Source organism: Balaenoptera musculus, chromosome 6, assembly GCF_009873245.2.
Source record: "Balaenoptera musculus isolate JJ_BM4_2016_0621 chromosome 6, mBalMus1.pri.v3, whole genome shotgun sequence".
In the NCBI taxonomy this organism is placed as follows: domain Eukaryota; kingdom Metazoa; phylum Chordata; class Mammalia; order Artiodactyla; family Balaenopteridae; genus Balaenoptera; species Balaenoptera musculus.
Window position 1 is genome coordinate 89117402 of NC_045790.1, and position 12908 is coordinate 89130309.

At 36.6% G+C, this 12908-nt stretch overlaps 1 protein-coding gene across 7 annotated transcripts in view; it reads left to right on the forward strand.

Annotated features, from left to right (window-relative positions):
• The window catches only part of FKTN (fukutin), an 85151-nt gene that overhangs the window by 33395 nt on the left and 38848 nt on the right, over positions 1 to 12908 (forward strand). For all 7 annotated transcript variants that reach the window (XM_036855809.1, XM_036855811.1, XM_036855810.1 and 4 more), the window contains 2 exons: positions 5601 to 5878; positions 6553 to 6685. In XM_036855809.1, the coding sequence (XP_036711704.1) occupies positions 5601 to 5878; positions 6553 to 6685 (411 nt within the window). The remainder of the gene's footprint in view (positions 1 to 5600; positions 5879 to 6552; positions 6686 to 12908) is intronic.

Genomic DNA, 12908 nt, shown 5'->3' on the forward strand with positions numbered 1-12908 from the left:
ACAGATAACATGTTTATATAACATGATGTTTGTTTGCTTGTTTTCTGTTTCCTCCCAATTTTATATTGATATTTTGAAAATATTTAAACTTATGGAAAAGTTAGGACATGGCATTTTAATCAAAAGAATATTAGTACTAGGTTTAAAAAGTCAGATACTAAGGCAAAGCTCATAATGAAAAAGATCAGTATCTGACTCTTCTTTCCTCCCCACCCCTTATTCCCACTCTTAGAGCCAACCACTTTCAACTCTCTCTACCTTGTTTATCTTCTCCTTTATAAATGAAATGTTTATGCTTCTATTTTTTTAATATTTCATATTTAGATTATGAATTATGAGACTTTAGCTGTCATATCTATTTTGTCTCATGTAGACACACACAAACACACACACTCTCTTCTCCCATTATCATGACTGTATCACATTTTGTAGTTAAATCAATAGTCAGTGTTTATCTTACTATGAATATATAGATAATCACATGAATGCTGCCTAGTTTACTCTGAATATTTTCCTTTTCTTATATGACTCTCTTTTTCTTTTTTTGCTTGCTAGTTTTCTATATAGTTATCAATAATCCATGTATGAACTCTGCAACAGAAACATAAAACTCTCAGTAGGATCAAATACATCAGATCATTTCTCAGTTCCTTTTTTTTTTCCTGGAGACAGCCCTCCTAGATCTCGTGGTCTTTCTGCCCTAATAGTCTGATCTGCTCTGCAGATACTGTTGTGTAACTCCTCTTAACAACATTTTAGGAATTCTCTTTGGAGAAAGGTTGAATGGGAGGTTGAAACCTTGCATATCTGAAAATGTTTCTTTTTACCTGCACGTTTGATTTCTAATTTGCTTCTGCTGTATAACAGTTGTCCCCAAATTTAGTGGCTTAAACAACAACCATTTATGTAGGTTATGATTCTGTGACTTAGCAATTTGTGTAAGATTCAGCTGGGCAGTTCTTCTGGTCTCAGCTAAGTTCACTTATACAGCTGCCAGTCAGCTAGGCAGCTCTGCTTCTTCAGGATGGCTGGCTGGCAGATGGGGCAGTGGAGGTGCCTGGGCCATGTGTCTTTCATTATCTAGGTTAGTCTAGGCTAGTCAGAGAAAGCAAAAGCATGCAAGGCCTCTTTACATTGTTAAAATATGAAGAGTTCTTATCCATGAACATGAAATATATCTCCTTTAATTCAGGTGTCCTTTGGTGTTCTTTAATAGAGTATTCTATATTTTTCTTACAGATTTTGTGCATCTTTGTAAGATTTATTTCTTGCTACCTTATAGTTTTGTGTGCATGGGGGGGGGGTGTTAATGTAGATACTTTTCCTCTTCTTTTGCCAATTCATTATTATAGGTGAATTAGAATGCTGTTGTCTTTTGTGTTTTGATCTTGTTTTCCAGCAACTGTACTGAACTCTGAACTCTATAGGTAAACTCCAATAGTTTCTCTCTCCTCCCTCAATCCCCTACCTCCTTTTCCTCCCTCTCTTTCATTTTCTCTCTCTTTGAGTGTAGGTCATTGTATTCTCTGCACAAAAAGATAATTTGGTCTCTTCCTTTCCAACTCTTATGCCTAATTTCTTTTTCCTGTCTTATTGGTTTAGGTAGGACCCCCAGGATAATGTTGAATAAAAGTGTCTTTCTTTCTGAACTTTTTATTATTTGGATGTTGGACTTCCAAAATTTCATTTTCTTATCTTTGCTCTGTGATTTTTTTCATCTCTTTTGTTAACTGTTCTACTTTTAAACAAAATCTTTAACAATGCCATTGATTTTTTTCATATTTTTGCTTGAAATTTAATATTTTTATTTTCTAAAAGCTCTGTGCACTCTGTTTCTTATAGTAGCATTCTTATTTTATGGATGCAGTTTTGTCTTTTTCCCTCTGCAGATTTTAAAAGTTTGGTGTTTTTCTTTTTTAAAACTTTTTTTAAAAATTAATTAATTAATTAATTAATTTTTGGCTGTGTTGGGTCTTTGTCGCTGCCGCGGGCTCTCTCTAGTTGCATCAAGAGGGGGCCAACTCTTCGTTGCAGTGTGCAGGCTTCTCATTGTGGTGGCTTCTCTTGTTGCGGAGCACGGGCTCTAGGTGCGTGGGCTTCAGTAGTTGTGGCACATGGGCTCAGTAGTTGTGGTATGCGGGCCCTAGAGTGCAGGTTCAGTAGTTGTGGTGCACAGGCTTAGTTGCTCCACGGCATGTGAGATCTTCCAAGACCAGGGCTCAAACCCATGTCCCCTGCATTGGCAGGCGGATTCTCAACCACTGCGCCACCAGGGAAGCCCCAAGGTTTGGTGTTTTTAAAAGAAAGTCTTTTGCTCTCTACTGCATTTTGTTTTTGTAATTCCCTTCTTTGTGGGTGTTTGGTTTTTGGTATGGTTATTTTATTTTGTCTGTTTTTCATGATACAGGTTTTCTACAATGTTCATTGATCTTTGTTCATATTTAAGAATGAGGCACTGAATACCAATTGGAAGCTTTTTTTTCTGGTCAGGCGTCATTAACTGGTGGACTTCACTATAGGGTAATAAGAGTATGCCAGCTTTTTCACTGCAGAGACTTCTAAATGTCAGTATTTGTAGGTCATTCCTATTGGACTGTTTGAGTTTCTCATAGAAAAAGCCTACAAAGCTTATAAACCTTTTTTACGACAAGTATTTTATCATTCCTTTATTTTCCCAAAACGAAGTCTATAGAAATTATAACTTACCTACATACATAATCTCCCAAATCCTGTAATGTCTCAACTATAGTATAAAGTAGAAATGAAAGGAAATGTATATTTCAGTGTGTAAATACCCAGGCATGACTACACTGGAAGACATACGGAAGAAATTCGGATGCTTGCACTTACCCTACTTATTTAGTAGGAGCACTGAATGTGATGACTTCCAATATAGACTCTATTATGAATGATACTGTTTTTAGTAATATATTTTTCCAAAACAGTAAACAAGTTTCAAACAGCAGAAGAGTAAAATTGTCTGTCCTTTAACATGGCAATTGTATTCCTCAGAAATGGAGGCTCACATAATTACAAATACGTTTTTCACTATGTGACTATCTGATAGAACATTTGAAATTATGCAGGACACAGGATAGATTTTCATATTTTGGATTTTAGGATGTCTAGTGTACCTGGCCTAGACCTCTAAATGCCAGTTGTGTCCTCAATCATTATGATAACTGAAAATATCTCCACGAATTTCTAAAATGTCTCTTGGTTACAGTACCACTTGCCTTGAGAACCAGTACTTTAGAAGAAAGAGAATATGCCATAATTGGCAAAACCAGAAAGACCAGAGTCAGAAGCAAAAGGTCAGCAACACCCAGAATAAGCACACAAGGTCATGTTTATCATTTTATATAAATGACATCATACAGAGCCCTTGGATAGTCCTCCCAAAACCTTTTTCCAAGGTAGAGCTAATTCATTAGATCACCAGATCTAATTACTATAGACTTAATTTACCTGTGATTTTTCTTTGTTAATACCATTACCATGAAGTGAGCAAACTACTGCCAAGGCAACTGGGAGTAGATTTGTGCAGTATAGTCTTGACCTAGGCCTTTGCTCTGTTTGATCAGAGCAACTACTTTGTTCTTGACTTTCCTCTGTCATAATTATAAAAAGGCAAGCCATTGCATAGTTCTGCCAATTTTGTCTGTACGGTTTTTCTTCCCACAACCCAAGGTCTGATTCCTTTTCAAGTTCTGTCTGGCCTTTTAAATTTTTCCCAAATTTACCAAATTATAATGCTTTTCTTTCATCCTATACAATAGATTCCTTCTCTGAGTTGGCCACTCTTACACTCATCAGTACTTTCCATCTCTTAGGTTTATGAAAAAGGGGAATCCTACAGTTGATAATTCTAATATAAGGAGTACCAAGGTGAAATTGTATTAGCCAGGCTAAGTTACATTAGTTGCTACTAAAAGCAACCCTAAAATCTCATTGGCTTAGGGCAAAAAAGGAGTAATTGTCTCTAGACAAAATCCAGCGTGGTTATTCTTGGTCAGCGATATTCCTGGATGACTTTCCTCTAAGCAGTGACTTAGGGATGCAGGCTGTTTCATTTGTGTGGCTTCCCCATCTTGTAGTTCTTTGCTTCCCTACATACAGATGGAGGAGGGAAAGCAGGGAAGGTCTTATGGGACATTGTAAGGCCAGGCCTGGAAGTGGTATCTGATACTTCCATCCACATTCCTTTGACCAAAACACGATTTCACTCTATATCCAGAAAAGAGAAGACTGTTGTTATTGATACTGGTTAGCATTCTTTACCAGAATGGTCACTTTCTCTTGTTTAACAATATAAACAACAACAACAGGTATCTATTGAGCACCTGCTGGTACTAGCCACTTTGTTGATTCTTAAGGTTGAGGAACTTGCAGTCTATTAATGGAGTTTAAACAACTAAAAAACAGTACAATCAATACTATGATAAAGGTTTGTGTGTATTATAAGAGCATAAATGAGGACACAGCTAATCCAAATGACAACATTCAAAGACAATAATTGATGTAAATAAAGTACTCTTGAAAAATGTTTATGAATGCTGTGGCTCGTAAGACTTTCAGATGCACTTCCATCCTTTAATAACTTTAATGTCTGGTATTACCACTTTATTTTCCTTAACTGTAGACTAGGTATAATATCTTCCTTGCTAACCTCACATAATTTCTATGGACATCAGATGAGATAATTAATGTGAATGAGCTTTGTACACATTATATAAATATAGACTTAAAGAAATAGTGTTGTAGAGTAAAAAGAACCTTGTATTTGGTTAGATAAGACCTAAATGCTGGCAGTGGCTTTGCCTCTTATTAATTTTGTTTCTTTGGACTTCTGTGAGTCTGTTTCTTTATCTATAATATCTGTGCTACTTACTCTATAAGATAGATGTCATATGTAAATGCAGTAATGTTTATAAAAGTTCTTTGGAAACTGTACATTTCTATTCAAACATAAGGTGTTCTTAATAATTAATACTAGTTAATCATCTAAAGCACTGGTGTCGAGATTAAGATTAAAAATCTACCCTATAGATTAATCTTGTTACATGAGAGTTATAACTAATGCTGTTGGAAAATGCACCTTGTTTTATAGTACATCTCAGTCTATTTTCTAATGATGTGCATTATGATAGGCTTCTATTTTAGTAGCAGTTTAAGGTGTTGGGATATAACTATGAGATGAAAACCCTGCTTTTATGAAGCATTTTTGAAGGTTATTAGAAGTTAAATTGAAAATTACAGGTTTAATTTTAAGTGCTATCCTTATATTAACATTTACTTTATAGATACTAACCAAAGAACACTATAATGAGTGGGCATTCTCGTTCCAAAGAAGAAATTTGTATTAATTTTCATAAAGAGAGTCTTTGAACATGTCTTCCATGCTATGTGGTTTCTCTTTTTGGTACTTTCCTTTATTCTCCCACTACCACCTTTCCTTCCCCACCTTCATTTTTTAATCTTCAGGCAAAGAGCAGATTAGGACAAAAATATGTATGACTTAATTCAGTGTAAGAATCACTTTAGTTTTACTACTAGTATTTGGTTTTAAATGTTCAAGCTTGATGTTTCTTTGGTTTTAGGAAGGCTGGTTTCGGATAGCTGAAAATATGGGATTTCAGTGCCTAAAGATCGAGAGCAAGGACCCCCGGCTAGATGGGATAGACTCACTTTCTGGAACTGAAATCCCCCTGCACTACATCTGCACATTGGCCAGTCATGCTGTCCACTTGGTGGTCTTTCATGAGAGGAGCGGCAACTACCTTTGGCATGGCCATCTACGGCTCAAAGGACACATTGACAGGAAGTTTGTTCCTTTTCGAAAGTTACAGTTTGGTCGTTATCCTGGAGCTTTTGACAGGTAAATTCAGGGTCTAAAGGGGAGATGTGAAACCTATCTTGTTCAGTCATGAATTCTTATTCTTTCTTTTACATTTAGTAACTAAATCTAAAATGTAATTCATGTAAATCAGTTTTGAAATATAAATATTCAACAGGAAGCAACTCATGCACATGTGCCCCAGGAAATATAATATATATCAGAATGTTCATAGCAACATTGTTCTTAATGCCCCACACAAAATGTATGTGCGCACAGCGAAGAATCGGCAGGGAAACAAGGAACCTGAACTCGCGCTCTGTGCAACAACAGAGATGAATCCTACAATGTTGAGTGACAAAAATAAGGCATAAAAGAATACAAATCTTTCTATATATATAAAGAGTTCAAACACAGGATAAAGTATGTTTGTGGATTTACATACTTACAAGTAAAAGTGTTCAAAATGTACAAACTTCCAATTATTATGAGATAAATAAGTTCTGGAAATCTGATGTACAGCATGGTGGCTATAGTTAACACTGCTGTATTGTATATTTGACAGTTGCTAAGAGAGTAGATCTTTAAAAATGATATCTGGGGTAATTGAAGAAAATATGCTTGATGTTTAACTATTTGCTTATATTGTATATTTTGAAGAGGCTGCCAATATTCTGAGTTAAATCCTTATAATAAGTCTTAACTTTTGTTTTCAGGCCAGAGTTACAACAAATTACTATTGATGGATTAGAAGTTCTCATTCCAAAAGATCCAATGCACTTTCTAGAAGAAATACCACACTCTAGATTTATTGAGTGTAGGTATAAAGAAGCTCGAGCATTCTTTCAGGTTAGAGATAACCAAATATTGTACTTTTCAAATTAAAGGAAGTGTATTTATAATATTTCTGGAGGGGGGTGGATATGAAGGAACTTACGGAAAGTAAGTAAGACAACATCTTTTCTGATTTGTCTGTTTTCTTCTAGATGGTTTCAATTTTTTTTAAGTAGATTAAACATTAACCTTAAGGAACAATTTCTTCCCCGGTTGAATGGTTTGATATCTATGGAGACCTTGTTTTATTTGGATAGACTTTGACAGGTTCAGCATTGGCCTCCGCTTTTAGTTAGGATAGCCCATGAACTTTATAAAGATGGTACATTCTGTTCTTGAAGCAATCCGAGTAGGATGAAGCCATGGAGAATATGGACCATGCGGATTTAGAGAGGACTTCATAGAAAATACAGTTTTTCTCAGAGGGTTGGCACTGAATATGAATTTTTTGTGTTTATGAAGGTTTTTGAAGATAAATGCTACACAAAGACCAAGTGCTTTTGAACTCTACTTTATTCTGCTGCTTTAGCTTTCAATTCAATAAACATTTATTAAAAGCCAGCTTCCCAGGAACTCTCCTGACCCTGGGGATATAAAGATGATTTTAAAGGACATGAAAGTTCAGCTGTAAGAAATGACATGAAAGAGAGATACAGTGAAAGCAGTCAAATTTATGGTGGGGTTTTAGTACCCTAATTTTTCCACTTGCCCTTTATTTTCTGGGGTTCCCTTCCAAGAAAACTGTGTACACAAGGACAGGAGTGGAATGGGAAAAATGAAGTACCAGCTGTATCATCACTGGCCAAATGCCCAGCACCCACAAATGCAAGGTTTTTTTCTGGTAGGCTGTGCTGGCACCCAGGGCCTAGACCTGACAGCCTGGGTGGGCCTTCCTAGCCCTGTTCCCGTAAATCTATAGTTATGTGACTGTGAAGCATACCCAGTCAGCCTCATGGATGAAAAGCTGGAAAACTGCATGTGTGGCTGGGCCAGCATTATTAGGCAAGTGCTGCCCATCATATCCCCACCACAGAGTAGCAGGAAGCGGAAGAGATGCAGACTGGTGCTTGCACTTGACCATTCATTCACTGTTCCTGCCTCAGGGGAGTTTTTTTCTGGTTGCCACCTCTGTCATAGCAATTATCACAATTAATTGTGAATGTCAGTCTAGTCCCCCTACAAGATTATGTGAACTCCTTGATGGCAGGTATCTTACTTTACTCACCTCTATAGCCCCAGTATCTAGCACAGTAGCTGGCGCAAAGAAAAGCTCCTATAGTGATGGAAAAATGCATGAAGAATAAGGTGCTCATCCGAATCAAATGGTTTTTTTCCAGGATACTTATTAGGGCTACTCCATTACCTAGCAAGCATTTGCCCAGACTCATTTTATTGAACTTTGTGAGAAGGCAGTGTAAGATGTAAAATGTTTCAAGATACTGAGAAATCATGAGAATAGTGTTATATTTTTTTAATTGCATATTTTCACTTTTGCTTTTTAGATTTTAAGGGCAACCATTGAGTCAGCATTAGAGTAAAGAATATGGATGACAGATGCTCAGAGGGCTAATCAGCTTATCATAGCCTCATACTTTTGGTGTTTAAAGTGCCATCACATAGCAAGGCTATAATGCTATTGACAGGTTTCTCTTCATAACAGGATCAAGTGGAACTTTGCATTCATTCTTTTTTTTTATGCTAAATCTGTTTTTTTTTTAATTTTATTTATTTACTTTATTTTTGGCTGTGTTGAGTCTTCGTTGCTGTGCGCAGGCTTTCTCTAGTTGCGGCGAGCTGGGGCTACTCTTGGTTGCGGTGCGCGGTCTTCTCATTGAGGTGGCTTCTCTTGTTACAGAGCACGGGCTCTAGGCTTCAGTAGTTGTGGCACGTAGGCTCAGTCGTTGTGGCGCACGGGCTTAGTTTCTCCACGGCATGTGGGATCTTCCCGGACCAGGGCTTGAACCTGTGTCCCCTGCATTGGCAGGCGGATTCTTAACCACTGCGCCACCAGGGAAGTCCCAAACTTTGTATTCATTCTTCATCATGTTATTTGTGTCCTTCACTAGTAGCAAGACAGACTCGTGATTACTGATTTGTTTTCCTCTTCTGCTAATGTACTGTTATTACTGATATAGAGTACCTAATGGGATTGATAACTTTTTTTAATCCTTACCCTCGTTAATGTTTCATTCTTCATCATTTCTTACGTTATAACCACAGGAAGGTCAGTTTTCAAATTAAGGTGAATATACATAACTTTGAACACTTGATGGCGCCAAACAGTCTTAAATACAATGCCTGGTGTTTTAAAAAAAAAAAAAAAAAATCAATGAACTAATCTACTAGATCTCATAAAGCAGCCTCCTAACTTTCTTTCTTTTTTTTTTTATAATAATTTTTGGAAACATTTTCAAACTTTCAGAAAAGTTACAGATGCAATACAAATAATTCTTTTTCCTGAACCATTTGCAAGCAAGTTGTCAACATCTGCCCCACAACTTCAAATAATTTAGTATTTCTTGAAAACAAGAACATTCTCCTACATGTCTTAGTACAAAAATCAGGAAATTAATATAAAGATTATTACCATTTAATCCTCATTCAAGTTTTGCTAATTATCCCAATAATGACTATTATAATAAAAGGATTCCGTTCAGAATCACATGTTGCATTTAATTTTTCTGTCTCTTTAGTTTCCTTCAGTCTGGAACAGTTTCACAGTCACTTTTTAACTTTTATGACTTTGCTACTTTTGAAGATTACAGGCCAGATATTTTGTACATTGTCCCTTGTTTGGGGTTTGTTTGGTTTTTCCTCAAGTTAGATTTAGGTTATATACCTTTAGTAGGAATAACACAGAAGTGATTCTGTGCTTTTACTTCATCCTGTCGGGTGCTGCATGATTTTGATTTGTCCCATTACTATTGACTTTTACATTGATTACGTGATTAAAGTGCTGTCTGCTGGCTTCACCCTGGTGAAGTTTCTATTTTTCCCTTTGTAATTAATAGGTATTTGGCATGAAGGTACTTTAAAAGTCTGTAAATATTGTCAATATCTTCCTCAAACTTTCAAGTTTATTTGTTTATATCAATATGAACTCATGATTTCCTATTTTCTTCAATGAGTTATAGTGCGCTATTTTCATCATTTATTTTGATCCTCAAACTGTTCCATATTTGGCCAGTGGAAGCCCCTTCACGTGACTTCTGTGTCTTTTTGACATGTCTCCATCATCTTTTGAGCACCTTCTTGCTTTTTGGCTCAAGATATTCTAGGTTCATCTTGTAATTTCCCTGCTACAATCCTGGAATCAGCCATCTCTCTGGATACTGATTCCTTTTAGAAGCCAAGCCTGGATGCCAGATTTGCTTGCCTGCAGGGCCTCTCAGTGACAGGAGTAGAGTGTGTGTGTGTGTATTTACTTCTGTATCTGTCTATCTATCACGATCCATGAATCCACATTGATGTCTTCAGTCTAATTTATATTTCAATTAAACAGCATAGGGTTCATTTCCATATTTATGACTCCCCTCTCAAACAGTGAGAAGCCTGACTTATATTACCCTTAATATATGTACTTATTTGTTCAGTCTCCCATTACTTCTGCTGTTCCCTCTCCCACATGGATGCTATCCTCATCCTGCTTGGGTGTTGCTCTCCCCCACTGGGCTACTCCCATATATAGACACACTTCTCATCCTGCTCAGGCTCTGGCTCCCCACACTGGACTCTCCTCCATGTGGATGCCCTCGACGCCTTCTCAGGCTCCGATACCCAGGCCAGGCCACCACTGTGCGCTTTCTTGCCCTGCCTCATCTAATGGCTCTAGTTTAGAAGAGTCCAGGGAGGGAAGGAGAACAGAGGCGAAGTGCTCTCCTGGCTTACTTTATTTACTTTAATTATTTTCTCAATCTACCAAGAAGTTTAGGACTAGGATAATACACATTTTCCTGCACTTGATTTTGTTTCAGCAGTAACCATCAAAAAATAATTGATGAGCTTCAGGTTGTTGAGTTCCAGTAAAAAACCAGAGGGGAGTATGGAAATATCTGGACCCCTGGCCCAGGAATATCTAGAAAGCCACATTCATATCCTCTTTCTTCTACTAAGTTGCTCTGAGACCTGGGGCAAATTTCTGAGCCTTAGTTTCCTCATCTGTGAAATGAGTGGACACCTTCTGTCATTTTATTATCTTTCATCTATATTTTGGGGAAAGATTTGGGGAGAGGTTGCCTGAACAGGGAAAGATCATATGGACTGGTATTTAAATTGGGATTTGGTCTTTTTCTAAGAGGCCTGGTAATCCCAAGATTTATAGGAGGCATTTTTAAATGAAAAAAAGTATGTATAACTAAAATTTTTAAAGTCCATAACAGATGTATAAGGTGCATAGGTATATACATGTTTATACTTTAACGCATATGAGGGTCAATTCTAAGAAATGGAATTTCTGGGAGTGTCATGTTATTTATTAAAGGTATGTCAGAGCTGGGAGTGTGTCAATGCAGGGGCAGCCTCAGTTGGACATAATTGTCAGAGTAATATTTTTGTAGAACACAAAGTTTTCATTTCTGTTACTTAATTTGATCCTTTCAGTTACTCTGGGAAATAAGCCAAGGATTCACCATTAACTGATAAGAAAACTGAGGTTTCAAGATGTAAGTTACACAGTCATTATTGGCTGAGCATGGGGTAAATTCTGGGTCTCCAAATTTCTAGCTCCAGGCTTTCCCCGCTACAACAGGGATATGAACATGCATCTCTCATGCCAATCATATGTTCTAAGAGAATTGTGGCTCTGAGGATGTTTTCATATTGAAAAGATCCCACATACTTTGTGTATTCTGGAGAATGTAACTTATCTTCAGGAATCCATCTTTTTTCCTAGGGATACTTTTTGCTTGAGATATGTGGTCCTTCTAGGAACTATATTTCCTCCTGCTATATTGTAAAAGAATGCCAGGATATTTTAAGATATTGTGGGATGGGAGGGGATTAGTCAGTTATTTACTCATTTACGCATTTATCAATATGTGTTGCTCACATATTATATACCAGGCACCATTTTCAATTTGTACATACAGTGTTGGAGAGATTCAGTACCTGCCTTAAAGGAATCATGTTTACAGCCTATTGGAGGAAATATAAATAGAATCAGCAATTAGAATGAAATATGATAAGGGGGATGGGTGAAATAGGTGAAGGGGATTAAGAGATATAAGCTTCCAGGTATAAAATGAATACGTCATGGGGATGTAATATACAGACTAGGGAATATAGTCAGTAATATTGTAATAACTCTGTATGATGACAGATGGTAGCTAGAGTTATCATGGTGATCATTTTGTAATGTATAAAAATATCGAATCACTATGTTGTACACCTGAAACTAATATGATATTGTATGTCAATTACAATTCAATTTAAAAAAAAGACTTTGATCTTTTGTTCTGGAACAAAAAGAATTAAATATGATAAGAATTATAATGAAAATATATATAAATGGTAACTGTTATAAGCTCACTGAACAGATTATTTTATTTGTCTCTGTCTATATCTAGTACCAAACGTAATTTCTTGCTCTTTAAATGTTGAGCTGAAGAGGAGCCCTGGGAGAATAAATACGTTTGTGTTCCTGGGAAAATCAGGGAATGTTGTTCAGAGGGTGGAACTGAGACCTGAAAGATTTTGTTAGTCAAGGGCATTTCAGACAGAAGAAACATGTTGACACAGAGGCTTGAAAAGTTGTGATATATTTGGGGAGTGAAATATGAGAAGGGTGGAGATAAGACTGGACCAGTACTCTGGCCCTAAACACAGTGTCTTTGTCTGCCATGCCAAGAAGTTTAGATTTTGTCCTGTAGGTAGTGAAGCATCAATGAAGAATTTTTAGTGCTTTCTTCAGTTCCAGAACACCCTAAAAATGAAGAAAAGCAGAAAAGCAAAAAGACTATAAGTAAATGACAGTAATATTTGTATAGAATTTCAAAATTTGTGAGACATTTTTCTGTCATCAGTTATCTCATTAAATCTTCACAGCAGTCCTGCAAAGTATAATTATTATTCTTTAATTATTGATGAGAAAATTATATCTGAGAGAGGTTTGTTCTTTGATTCTCTTATTCATTCAAGTACTCTTTTAGACATTGGAGATATAGTGATAAACAAAATGAAGTCACTTTCCTCGTAGAGCTTATATTCTTCTGAGGCGCTATGCCCAGGGTCATAGCTAAAA